This window comes from Gekko japonicus, unplaced genomic scaffold (assembly GCF_001447785.1).
Source record: "Gekko japonicus isolate JY-2015 unplaced genomic scaffold, Gekko_japonicus_V1.1 scaffold459, whole genome shotgun sequence".
Lineage (NCBI taxonomy): Eukaryota > Metazoa > Chordata > Lepidosauria > Squamata > Gekkonidae > Gekko > Gekko japonicus.
The window spans coordinates 766,479-779,023 of NW_015173137.1; the positions used below are offsets into that span (position 1 = coordinate 766,479).

A 12,545-nucleotide genomic window follows, 5' to 3' on the forward strand; every position below is an offset into this window, starting at 1 on the left:
CCCTCCTCAAGCAAAACTCCCATATTCATTTAATACTCCCGTATAGATGATGGAGTTTGATCACACCTCCCATGCACAGTAGTATTTGCTAGCTGTTTCTGTGCACTGGAAAAGAGCGAGCCGTGGGCTGCTTACTTGGCTTCCCTTCCAAACCCTGGCCTACTTGGCTCCCTGCACTCCCGCTCTGCTGTTAGAAAGATGATCCCTTAAAGTCTCAAAAACATAACTGATATAAACCTATCATCCCTGGGGGAAGCAGTGCAGTCCTAAAAAGAATTACATCCTTCTAACTCAATTGAAATTAGTTGATTTAGAAAAATATAACTCTGTTTAGGATTGCACCGCTAGTCTTTAAGGTGGCATAGCATTCTGTGTACACTCTGATCAATAGTTTAAGGTTTTTGTCATAGAGAACATTACGGCTTCAACCTCAGAATTGGTCAGTGGTACTGCTAGTAAAGCATTTCAAAACATCTGGACACTCCAAGCAACAGCTGAACTTATTTTTGTCATAGGGCACAGCATTCTTTGTCATCTTGCTGGAGAAAGCTTCTTTTTTGGAGGGTTTTTTTATGAAGTGGTTAGAAACGTGCATAATTTGCACAATACTATATCTTGGTATACTTGTTTTTCTGTGCTGGGTTCTTGTCTTTTGCACATGTCTGTCCAGGTTCAAAATAGCCTTGCCTAAACCTGGAAAACTATTTGAGCCATGGTTAATGTTTTCCTTTTTATAGTACAAGCTATGTTATCTGTTTGACAAGAATTTTGTCCCGTCTTCCAGCTCTCTACATGGTCCACAAATTATTGAGCGTTCAGATAGAAAACTGTGAAGGTGTGAAAATTATTATCATCTTTGAAAATGGGATAACAGAATTGATTTTTAAATAATCCAAGCTCTTAGAAAAACAGAACGTTCACTACATAGAGGATGTTTGCCCTCTGCCTGGTAATCTCATGCATGTTGCCTTCTTAGAGGACAGGTGGCTTTGTATGCAAATCTGTCACACTGTTTGTTTTTAAAATGGTGTCTGTGCAAAAGACCTTTGTCTGACAATATGTAAGCAGAGGTGTCATGTTTTGTGTATGTGTATTTTTTTTCCCCAGGAGGAGCATGAAAAGAAAAGCAAAATTCACGTGTCCGTTCAACGGTGACTGTAAAATCACCAAAGACAACCGACGACATTGCCAAGCATGCCGGCTGAAGCGTTGCATCAACATAGGCATGATGAAAGAATGTGAGTCACCACACGACATCCTGTCTCGCATTGCAAGTTTTGCAATGGTTCGAGCCCAGGTTTCTGCATAAATTTCTCAATGGTTTCTGTAACACCATTCTGACAATTGCTGCTTCAGGGTTCAGTCCAATTTCTTTCTCGACCTCTCTCTGTTTGTTTGTTTATTTATTTATTTTTTGGACTGCCTCATTTTTTCGTGCTCTGGGTTGGCAGTAGGAACCCCAGTAGAAAATTCTCCCTGGTTAGCCATAATAGGGACAAAGACAGAGAAGTTTAACAATAACAGCAGCAACAAAAACCCACAAGTCAGTTGGTGTCCTTTCTCACATATTCCTGTTTCTTAGTCTTAAAAAAATCAGCAGATCCAGTCATGGATCTCTCATATCATTTGCTTTTATAAACATGCAACTTTGTGGTGGCTCTCCTACGTTGAAAGCCCTTTGTGTAGATAGACTTGCCATGCAGTTGCAGTGGTTTTCACCATGCCTTTGCAAACCCAGTTTTCAGTTGGCTCAGGCTGCATGTATAAATCAAACCTAAGCCAAGAACTAGATATCCATTTATTTGCTGCAGTTACATGCAAATTTAAGTCTACCTGAACACAACAAAACAGATGGACTAGCTATGTCATAAATATGCACTGTGTGTCATACCCTACGGAATTGTTTGTTCAATGGAGGTCACTGTTGCGTGTTTGAATTGATTTTTAGATTTTGTAATCCACCGCGCTTTGGTGAGAAAGGCAGACTCTAAACGAATCTAATAAATAAATTAATATGCAGGATACAGCAATTTTTTAAAAGATTTCAGTGTTGGGGGCATGGGATTGGCTTTGCGATACTCCATAGGAAGATAACTGGAACTGAATAGGGAAGCCTGTGTAGACTAAAGGAAAGATGATAAGCAGTGGTAGTCAGAGTTCAGTAGTTGATATTATGTACATTATGTTACTTCATACAGGTAAGTGTGCAAGTGTGTTTCATTGTATAAAATGGGTTCCAAGCATTCAGTTGATGTGGTTTATAGTATGGAATTTCTGCTTCTGTTCGTTTTTTTTTGTTTTGGGTTTTGGCTTCAACCAGGCTGTTTTTACTATCAGCCCTCTTTCGAGGATTTTGACACCTGTGCCTACTACACTGAGCTTGTGCAGCCTGCATTATCCTGTTTGGATTCGGAGACACTTGGATTGTTTCTGAATGGGCAACTCCGCCTTTTTTGTCATTGCCACTTTTAATGCAAAGATATTTGCAGCGGCATTACAGTGGTATAACTTCAAACAACATTCTTTACATTTTTCAAAATGGCAAAAAATCTGCTGCTATTGTCGGGGTGGGGAGTAGATGAAGGGAAGTGGTACTGGATGTTTTGGGGGGTTTCCCCCCAGAAATGCACACTTTCCCGTCCATACTTTCCCAAAATCTACTTTAGGTACAATCTTTCCAGAAAGGTCATAATGAAAGAGGTTTAGGGAAGTCCACACTATAGGTAGGAAAAACCCAGAAGGTTGATGAATGCCTGACGATGCCATGCAGAATCTCAAATAAAAACTGTCACTGTTTGAGTAGAAGCCTCAAAACCTGAGGTACCTGTTGAAAGCAACCTTGGTTTTCATCTCTCAAAAAGAATTCAGTTCTGGTCATACCTGAGAGATTTACTTTTGGGACATTTACTTTTCGTCTTGTCACTTGCAGTCCTGTCATTTCCTTTTTGAACATATGAGTTCTGAGAGGCTTAGGTTTGGCCCTAAGATTCAGGTTGAAATCTCAGGGCCACCACCTTATTCTGTCTTCTATGTGTCTTCATTTATGGTAACTGCTGACATGTAAATTGAGATGAGAGGCAATAATATGGCACAAAAAGCACAAGTACTAATGTGTTTTGTGCATAGGTTGTTTCTGTTCAAAGCCACATGATGTAACTGCATGCATTCACAAATAACATGATATAATTCCTAGCTACATGGGACCATTAGTACTGTTCTTCACTGTGACACCTCCAGGTCCTACTCCATGAATCTAAAGAATCGAGATGCTGAGAACCCAGCAGTCCTAGACTTACTACACCTCTGGCCTGGTAGGCCTCTCTGTGTTTTCCAGGAAATGGAATACCATGCAACACGACAGAGAACAGTATGAGAGACTGTAACTTGGCCATTAGGTATAGACTTAGCACCTACCATGTTTATCTGCATTTTTAACTTGCTGTATTAAGCTCAGTGTATGGATTGACTGCCTCCTTGGCTCATGTGACAGTGACTCATGGAAAATGTATGTGGAAAAACTTGTGCCCAAGCAATAGACTCATTCTAATAAACTAATTTAATAAGTTCTGTATATGAGGGCTGTAGGAAGAGATTAAGGTCTTCCTTCAAATGGAACAGAAACAAATTATGCTGTGTATAACCAGCTGGGAAGGGTGGGTGGGGGAGAGGAGATGGCCTTGGAAAACAGGCCTTGCCCACTCCAGCTCCCCCTCCCAGCAGAAAGGCAGCAGGGCAGGGTGAGGCTGGGCAGGGCAGCCCCATCCCTCACCCTGTCACCCACCCTTCTCTTAGGGCTGGAATAGGGTTGCCAAGTGAATTTTACTCACCAGCAGGAGTCCTGCGCGCACCGCCAGCACATCACCGGAAGTGACGCGCGACGTCGATCACGTTGAGGGCGTGGCCTCAATCGTCGGAGGGAAAACCATAGAGTTTTCTCTCTGATGATTGGGGCCACGCCCCCAACGTGATCAACCTCTGGTGACGCAGCCACGCTGCGCTTCGGGGGGCGGAGTTCCCCCCAGGGCCCAATTCTGCCGCGGCGGAAATCGGGCCTCCAAAGCGGGGGTTTACCCGCCCCCTGCCCCCACTTGGCAGCCCTAGACTGGAATGGCATTGGTGGGAGGGAGCCTCATTGCGGGGAGACAGCCCCTCAGGCCATTGGGACTCTTTCCATTAGCCTTAATGACCAATCCTCCCCTGCCAGCCAATGCAGAATAAACTTGGTCTGTGTATCAGATAGCATTTGCCATGATATAATTCCTCTCTTTTCTAATCTCCTCAAAAAAGTAGGGAAGATAGGCTAAAGGGCAACTGAACATTTTACGCAACAAGCAGAGCCTATAGGATTGTTATAATTGTGGACATCAATAACTAATCATTGTAGAGGAAACCTTTCCTCTATACCAGGGGTCCCCAACTTTTTTTGAGCCTACAGGCACCCTTTAGAATTCTGACACGGTAATAAGTACAGCTACAAATGGCTGCTGCTGAAGGCTAGGGTTGCCAAATCCGTCTTCGCTGGGAGCGGGGGGCTCCCGGACGGCGTCGGGGGTGTGTGCACGTGCAAAGCACGCGCGCCGCGTCCACGTCACCCGGAAGTGACCTGGGCACGCTGGGCACGCTGGGGGCGGGGCCACGGCCATACAAGGGAAAACCATAGAGTTTTCCCTTGTATGGCCGTGGCCCCGCCCCCAGCGTGCCCGGCGTGCCCACGTCACTTGCTAGTGACGCGCACGCCAGGGGCAGGGTTTCCCCGGGCCCCGATTCCGCTGCGTCGGAAATTGGGGCTTCAAAGCGGGGGATTCCCCGCCCACATTTGACAGCCCTACTGAAGGTAGAGTCAGCCCTAAAATGGCTGCCTCAGGAGATAGAACTCTCCCCCCAAATGTAACGGGTCAGGTCATGCAAAACTCTACAGTAACTCTTCCACATTTCAGGGAGAAGTTCTGTTTAACGGGAAGCCATTTAAGATGAATATATTGTTTGAAAAGATTTTCTTGCATGCACACGACTTACCTTTAGACACACAGTGAAGATTCTTGTACTGTAGTTGCAGCTGCCGTTGAAGCAACTTAAAAAAAAATCTGGAAAGCCAACCAGGTTTTCCGTGGCCAATCACAAGCCCTACAGACAGGAGCCCCACCTGGTCCCACCCACGTTCTAAAAGCACTTGGCGGGTGCCGAGAAAGATGTCAGTGGACATCATGGCACTCCATGGGCACCACATTGGGGGGCCCTGCTCTAGATAGTGCACTTCTCATCTGGATCCAGCTCAAGAACCCAAGTAATGCTTTTGGAGGTTTATTTTGGAAAGAACAAGGTTCACAGGTGCTTGCTGGGGGGCAAGAGCCAGCGGGCCTCTGATTGGTGGGAGAAAGAAGAAGCATGATGTTTCCACACATTGATGGATACTGCAACAATGGTGATGACATGATGTCACTTCCAGGGAAACCTGGAATGCAAATGATTGGTACAGCGCACTGTTGCAGTATCCATCAATGTGTGGAAACATCATGCTGCCATTAAAGGTGTAGTAACAGAAACAGGAAGAGCTGCGGTGGCTCAAGTGGTTAAGACGCTGAACTGCAGGCTGTGGAAGGTCAGTAGTTCAGCAGTTCGAGACCCGGGAGCCGCAAGACGGAGTGAGCTCCCGTCTCTAGTTCCAGCTCCTGCCAACCTAGCAGTTCGAAAGCAAGAAATTGCAAGTAGATAAATAGGAACCACTTTGGTGGGAAGGTAACAGCGTTCCGTGTGCCTTGGTGTTTAGTCATGCCGGCCACATGACCACGGAAACGTCTTCGGACAGCGCTGGCTCTTCGGCTTTGAAACGGAGATGAGCACCGCAGCCCTAGAGTCGGATTCGACTGGCTTTCGAGCAAGGGAAACCTTTACCTTTACTAACAGAAACAGGGAAAGAATGACAGCTCATCAAAGTCTTGGTTCACCCAAGTAAAATAAACAATAACTGCATCAGAGTTTTCAAATAGTATTTCCTTTGCCACCTTATGCATGAACACACACATATGTATATGCTAGCAGAGTCAGATGTCAAAATTCACACACGTTTGTTGTCCAGAGTATGGTGATTTTTTGCGTATTTGTACAGTGCTACATGGAAGCTATTCAGTAGTTCTGGTATATGCTGGAAAAAGTCTTACAACAATCCATTAGCTGCAGAAATCTGAACAATTTTCACTGTATTGGCATTTGAACTGTAGCTATAAATCAGCAGTTTAGGATATTCCAGCGGTAAAGCATTTTGGCAGGGCTACAGCTGCCTGATTCATAAGTAGAATTTTACAGAGCATTTTCTTGTATTTTTTTCACCATGTGATTACATTATTGTAATCATTAGACAGGCTTTTGTGCTTATTTGGAGCATCTTTGCATTACAAGCTCTGAAGAGAGCGGAGGACTTTGACTACTGTGGCCCTCTGAAGGGGCAAAGGGCAACTGGAGCAGAATTGTACCCCCTTTGCAGAGTTCCTGGAATGGGCAAGGCTCACCTTTAATTCTCACTAGCAGAGTGGCCATGAGACGTTTTCTAAGTACAGCAAAGCTGGATCCGGTGGATGTGTACAGTGTAGCAGTTAACTTGTAAAATGATCCTTTTAGTGAAATAGTTACTTGATAAAGGAAATCTTAACTGACTGTAGCTAAAAATAGCCTTCCCAGACTGACCACTAGTTAAATGAATGGGAACAGAATGTGCTTCAATGAGCTGTAGGCCAAATTACTCAAAGGGTCGCGCTCTCTGTAAGTGTCGGCCAGCTGGTTTTTTCCCCTGGGATATGACCTGGTTATAGCCGTTGCAATTCACACTATACGTTGAGTGGTGTCGCTAATTAGGGCTCCCCTTCTGGATCTTATTGGTGGGTCATGAGGAATGTTGGCCTATGCAACTTGCAAGCTTGTGGTTTGGAATGACAACCTAGGGGTGCTTACATGGAAGTCAGATCTGTTTTTACACTCACTTACCAAGTAAGCCAAAGGAGCAAGGTCCAAAAAGAGCATTGTGGAGGCACCCAAGACTACCATCTTCTGATAGCCCTAGTGCCTGGAGGTGTCAGCTTCCCATTTGGAATCACAGAGACTTAGTTCAGATATCATGCGGAGTTATCATGGTGCAAATCTTATTTTACAATCCAAACTATGGTTGGTGCTTCCAAAGCGTTATTTTGTTCCATCTGCCCCACACTCCTGTCTTCAAGAAGTGGAGTAATCCTACTAGGGTTGCCAAATTCTTCTTCGCCAGGAGCGGGGGGCTCCCGGCCAGGGTTGTGCGCGCGCGCCGCGTGCGCATCACCCGGAAGTGACGTAGGCACGCCAGGGACGCTGGGGGCGGGGCCACGGCCATACAAGGGAAAACCATGGAGTTTTCCCTTGTATGGCCGTGGCCCCACCCCCAGCGTCCCCGGCGTGCCTATGTCACTTGCTAGTGACGCGCACGCCGGGGGTGGGGTTCCCCTGGGCCACGATTCCGCTGCGTCGGAAATCAGGGCTTCAAAGCGGGGGATTCCCCGCCCCCCGGGCACATTTGGCAGCCCTAAACCCTACCCTAGTTAGGCTTCCTAAATCATGAGTTTAATGTCTGAACTGAACTATTCCCTGTCCTTACTCCAAGCTTATGTGGCTTGAGGCATCTCTTGTTGGTTCCAAGAAATATCTAGCAAACATTGTGTTGTGTCTAAAGTGCTGGGGTCCTGGATACCAGATTCTGCTGTCTTCCCCACCTCTTTTCCTTTTGGGGGAGGGGTTCCTTTTATGTGCTTAGAAACAAATTATGGGATCCTGTGTGAGAGTAAGGCTTAAGCTTGTGTTTATGTAAGTACTGTTAAAATTGGGGGGGGGGATCCTCCCAGATTTGAAGAGCTATTACCATGACAATCTGTTTACTAATTGCACCATTAGTGTATTGTTCAATTAGTTTATTACGTTGATTGATGCCTGGTAGCCATCGCCCCTAATGAATTGGTTATTTCTAAAGCAGAGCTAGTCTGTTCAGTTCGAGATTGGGGAGCCTTCAAAATATCCTAATGAAAAAGTAAACAAGATTGCTCTTGCAGGACTGGAATTACAGTCCTCCTTGATTGTTTTGAAAACAGCCCGTCTCCTGTGGACTTGTGCCAGCCTCTTGTTCAGTTTGAATTTCACAAGGTTTGGCTTTCCAGTTTAACCTTGACTCTTCCAAGTGGCTTCTTAGGGCCTGCGTTCACCTATCGACAGCTGTTGCAATTAGACTGCGGTTTTGTCCACCCAGTCACAGATAATGCTGTGGGAAGGGAGCCGGTGTTTTTTTCCCTTTTATTAACAGAATGACAGTATAGTTTTTTAAAATGTATTTCATGGATGTTTGAACTACTTTATCCAAATTTGAAAAAAAGATATGTTTTACCCTTCTAATAAACAATCAATAATGAGCATTGCTGTTGTTACACCTTCAGATAATTTTCAACAGCTCCTCTATAAAATGTTTGTGTGAGTCCATAAGTGGGGGTGGTTTGGCCATTATAGTCTGTGGGGATCTCACCTCCCCACACCCACTTGGTCCAATCCAGCCCAAAGTAGAAGAGCTGTGCTTGGTTTGGGCAAAGCTGCAAGGCCGACTGGCTCCTTCTCCTTCCCTTCCCTCTCTTGTGGGGGCTGGGCCTTGGCCCTTTTCCGGGGCTTCCCCCCCCCTCCCAGTTCACCCATGTCCGTAAGAATATCACAGTGGTCCAAATTTGCATATAATAAAGTGATTCTGAAGACTGCACCTGATACTTGACCGATATGTCTTTGTGGTTCAACAATTCTGCCATACCCATCAATATGCTCCCATCTCATTCTACATTTCCAGCATGCCAGACCATGTGTAGTGATAATCTGACATTATTTTTGAGGTGTGTAATGTATCCCTTGGCCATTACCTTAGAATGACTTTCCCTTCAATTTGTGCATGCTTTTCACTTCGTACGATTTTTTCAAGATTCATATTCTACCATACTGAGTTAGATGATACGAGGATGAGCAAAATGAGGTTTGTCCCAGAGGGCATCAGGACAGCATAAAACAGACGAAATCTGAAGAGGCTTTGAGGAGGAGGATGTTAGGATAGAAAGGAGGCTGCTGAGGATGAGTTGGCAGATGGTAAACAGCTGTATAGTAAGGGGCAAACAGGGAGGTATTGAATTCTTTTTGGAAGCATTACAGTCTTGCCACCTGAGGTGTAATATCTCTGGAAATTCTGAATCCATGGAAAACCTGGATTTATTTCCAGGTGTGAGTGGTTGGGAACCTAAGGGAACTGGAATTTGGGGGTGGGGTGGGGGGGTTGAAGTACATGCAGTTGTTTCTTATCTGGGTGACCTTGGGCCAGTCACATACTCCACCTCACCTACTTTACAGAGTTGTGAGGATGAAACTGAGGAGAGGAAACGTGCGCTGCTTTGAGTCTCCATTGGGGGCAAAAGGACAGGGTATAAATGAATTCAATTAAAAAAATATTATCAAACCTGAATATTTAACTGCCAGCCCATTTGGATATTGAGTTAAACTTTATAAAATGAAAACCACTGAACTATGCAACAGTGTTCTATCATCATACACATGGTAGCAAATTAATTGTGGACTAAATTAGCCACATTTAAATAAACATAGCCAAGAAATTACGTTGTATGTTTCTTTAGAATAAACACAAATGGTCCTTATAAGTCTTAAAAAGTGTTTCACTCATTCCAAATGAAAGCAATATTTCATAGAATTTTCTTTGAGTGCTCCCCAAAATTTCTAGCTTCCCAATTGAGAAAAGGGGGGGGTCACGGGGTTGCTGTTCTTGTCCCCTCGTTCTTTTTCTGGGCAGCCAGAAATTTGTAGAAATGTCAGTTTCACCACCACCTTTCCAATGTGGAAATGGTGATAATATGTACCTGAAAGTTGGGGGAATTTTGTAGCAGGATTTGACATTACATGAAAAGGTGCACCCAAAAAAAGAAACCCACACAGCACTCCTTACATATGTGCAGAAGTACTTCATATTCACACACTGGGGTGTGAGATTATATCTCAGCTTTGTTCTTTTGACAGGAATAACTATTATGTTAGTGACAACTATTGCACCTACCTGCACAGCTGGAGACCACAGTATTTCTGAAGAAAGCACGTGTAAGCAGTAATTATAGAATGTTGTATGTAATGATGATACTGATGTGAACAGAAACCAAATTCCCATAACTGCTGTGCTATTTTGCTCAAAATACCTCCTTTAAGCCAGTCAAAAGCACCCTGTCAGATGAATCTGTGATTCTTAGCATATCTGAACCTTTTAAATATCTGCCTGGTGTATGGAAGAGATTTGCTAAATCAGGCAAAAATCCCAGTTTTGCTGACTCTTTGCTGACTCTTTTTCAAGACATGCGTCGCTAGCTTCTCCCACATTGTTGTTTTTCGTTTAAAATGCATTGTCTGATTCCTGAAAGAAACCTCCAGGGGAGGGAAAAAATAAGAGCCATCTTGGATTTCTGGTATCTGGCCTTTAAAAATTAAATTGGCATTGTCTAAACATTGTTAACTTATTGTGTAGGTGTTACATGCCAATAAATCACCTCTAATTTTGCACACTTAATTTTAGGACTGCATGTCCCACTTTTTCCCCAAGCAATTCCGTACATTTTAATTCATTGAATGGATGGTTTTATCATTCTTTGCAAGTCTTTCCTGATTCTTTCCAGCGGCTGAAGGGCTCTTTGCTAACCGGCTGCTTCTTGGGGATGAAATGATCACTTCTACTTGTAACAAAAAAAGACAGTCTAGAAAGGGGGGGGGGGGGCAGTATACCCTGACAGTACAGTACACTTAACTTCCCGTAATCTTTCCCCTCTTCCTTCATTTTAACGCATCTGTCAATGAGAACAGCTTAACGAACTCTTAGCTTTCTGACTCAGCTGACTAACAGGACACCATATCTGCCAGGAAATCAGTGTTTCTAATTCAGTAAGTACACCTGAGTGTCAGGATGTGTCTTCTGGACTTCACTTGAAAATCTGCCTTTGTGTGATTTTTGAGCTGATAAACAGTACACAGATGAGTATGTGACCAAGGAGCCTTAGCCTGTGCTCTTTGGGCACCCGAACTTGAAAGTATTCACAGTGTGAAGTCCTCAGTTTCCTAAATTTCCAGTTGCTGTTTATATTCCGTGATCTTCTCCAGAGGTGATAAGTACACAGAAGCTGCAGACAGACATAGTGAGGAATCTAGAAGTGTGTGTTGGGAGGGCGGTTGGGGGGTTTCAGGCTGAGTTGAGGCAGCATGGAGGCTATTTGAAAGAATCTGCAGTATGTTTTGCAGAATATCGTTTGGAATCTGGGGGCTGGTTCTTACCACCGCCACCCCCAGCGTGGCAGCTGCTGCTTGCACTGTGCTTGACTACTTCTGCTGGTGCCATGCATGGAAGAACTACTTACCAGAGCGGCTACAGGAGGCTTTTGTATGCTGGCTGCAGTACAGCCTCTTCCATGCATCTTGTTCTCCACGAAAGCAGGCCTGACACAGAGCTACTGTCATTTCCACGCAGACTGCAGGGGAGCCAATTTCTGCTATGAAAAAAAAAAGTGTCTTCAAGCTTGTTGCAAACACTTGAGATTCCTGTACTACTTAGCATTCCATTCTTTCCGGAAGTAGGAGAAGGGGGAACACGGTGGTACTTAGTTACCAGTTCAGAAATGAATGGAAGCCACTTTGGAGTACTCCCGTTCTGCTCCATGTGAATGGTGACTACTCCTACTGGCGCTGGACTGCAGCCTGGTTGCCTCGCTTTGGCCAAGTTCCAAAACGGTGTTGCTATCTGATTTCTGGTGGGAGACGCTGAAGTCATTTTGTACCTGTCCCAAGGAAACAGTGCCTTCTGGAATATACCCCATGAGTGCAAGACTACACATTGCAGGTCATTTCATGATTATGGTTATGATATGTTGAAACAGAACGCAGCTGCAGAGGCTGCAGTACAAAGGGGGAGATCAGCAGGGGGATAGGAGCCAGAGGTCATTTCAGGGGGGATCGCATTTCCCCCGGTGAGGTACGGGGGGGCGGGGCACATGACGAAGCCCCGCCCCCTGCTTCCGGCCACCCCACTTCTGGCCCTCATTCAGCCAGAAGGAGGCAGGAGAAGAGGGAGGGTAAGTTGCTTCCTCCCTGCCTCTCCCCACCCCTGCCTGCCTGGGGCCAGGGAGGGCCTTCGCAGGGCTTCCTTGCACTCCCGGGGGCGGGGTGTGTGGCCTTATGACACACTTCCGGTGATGTCAGGGGGTGTGGCATATGCTAATGAGTTATGCTAATGAGTTCCCCTAGCTCTTTTTCTACGAAATGACCCCTGATAGGAGCTACTTAACCATTTCCCACGTAAATCGCCTCTCCCCCAGTGGTTTTTACCCTTCAACCCTGGCGCAAAAATACAATTACCTATAAATCTGCCACCGTTTGTGGTAAAAGGACTTCAGAGGTTGATTAAGGAGTTCAGGGGTTGATTTCTTTGTTTGGTGGGATAATGTGGTGAGGAGGGCAAGTGAAAG

General features: G+C 45.1%; 1 protein-coding gene across 3 annotated transcripts in view; it reads left to right on the forward strand.

Moving 5' to 3' along the window:
- The window catches only part of VDR (vitamin D (1,25- dihydroxyvitamin D3) receptor), a 122,885-nt gene that overhangs the window by 86,800 nt on the left and 23,540 nt on the right, over nt 1–12,545 (forward strand). For all 3 annotated transcript variants that reach the window (XM_015422216.1, XM_015422214.1, XM_015422217.1), the window contains one exon: nt 1,108–1,238. In XM_015422216.1, the coding sequence (XP_015277702.1) occupies nt 1,108–1,238 (131 nt within the window). The remainder of the gene's footprint in view (nt 1–1,107; nt 1,239–12,545) is intronic.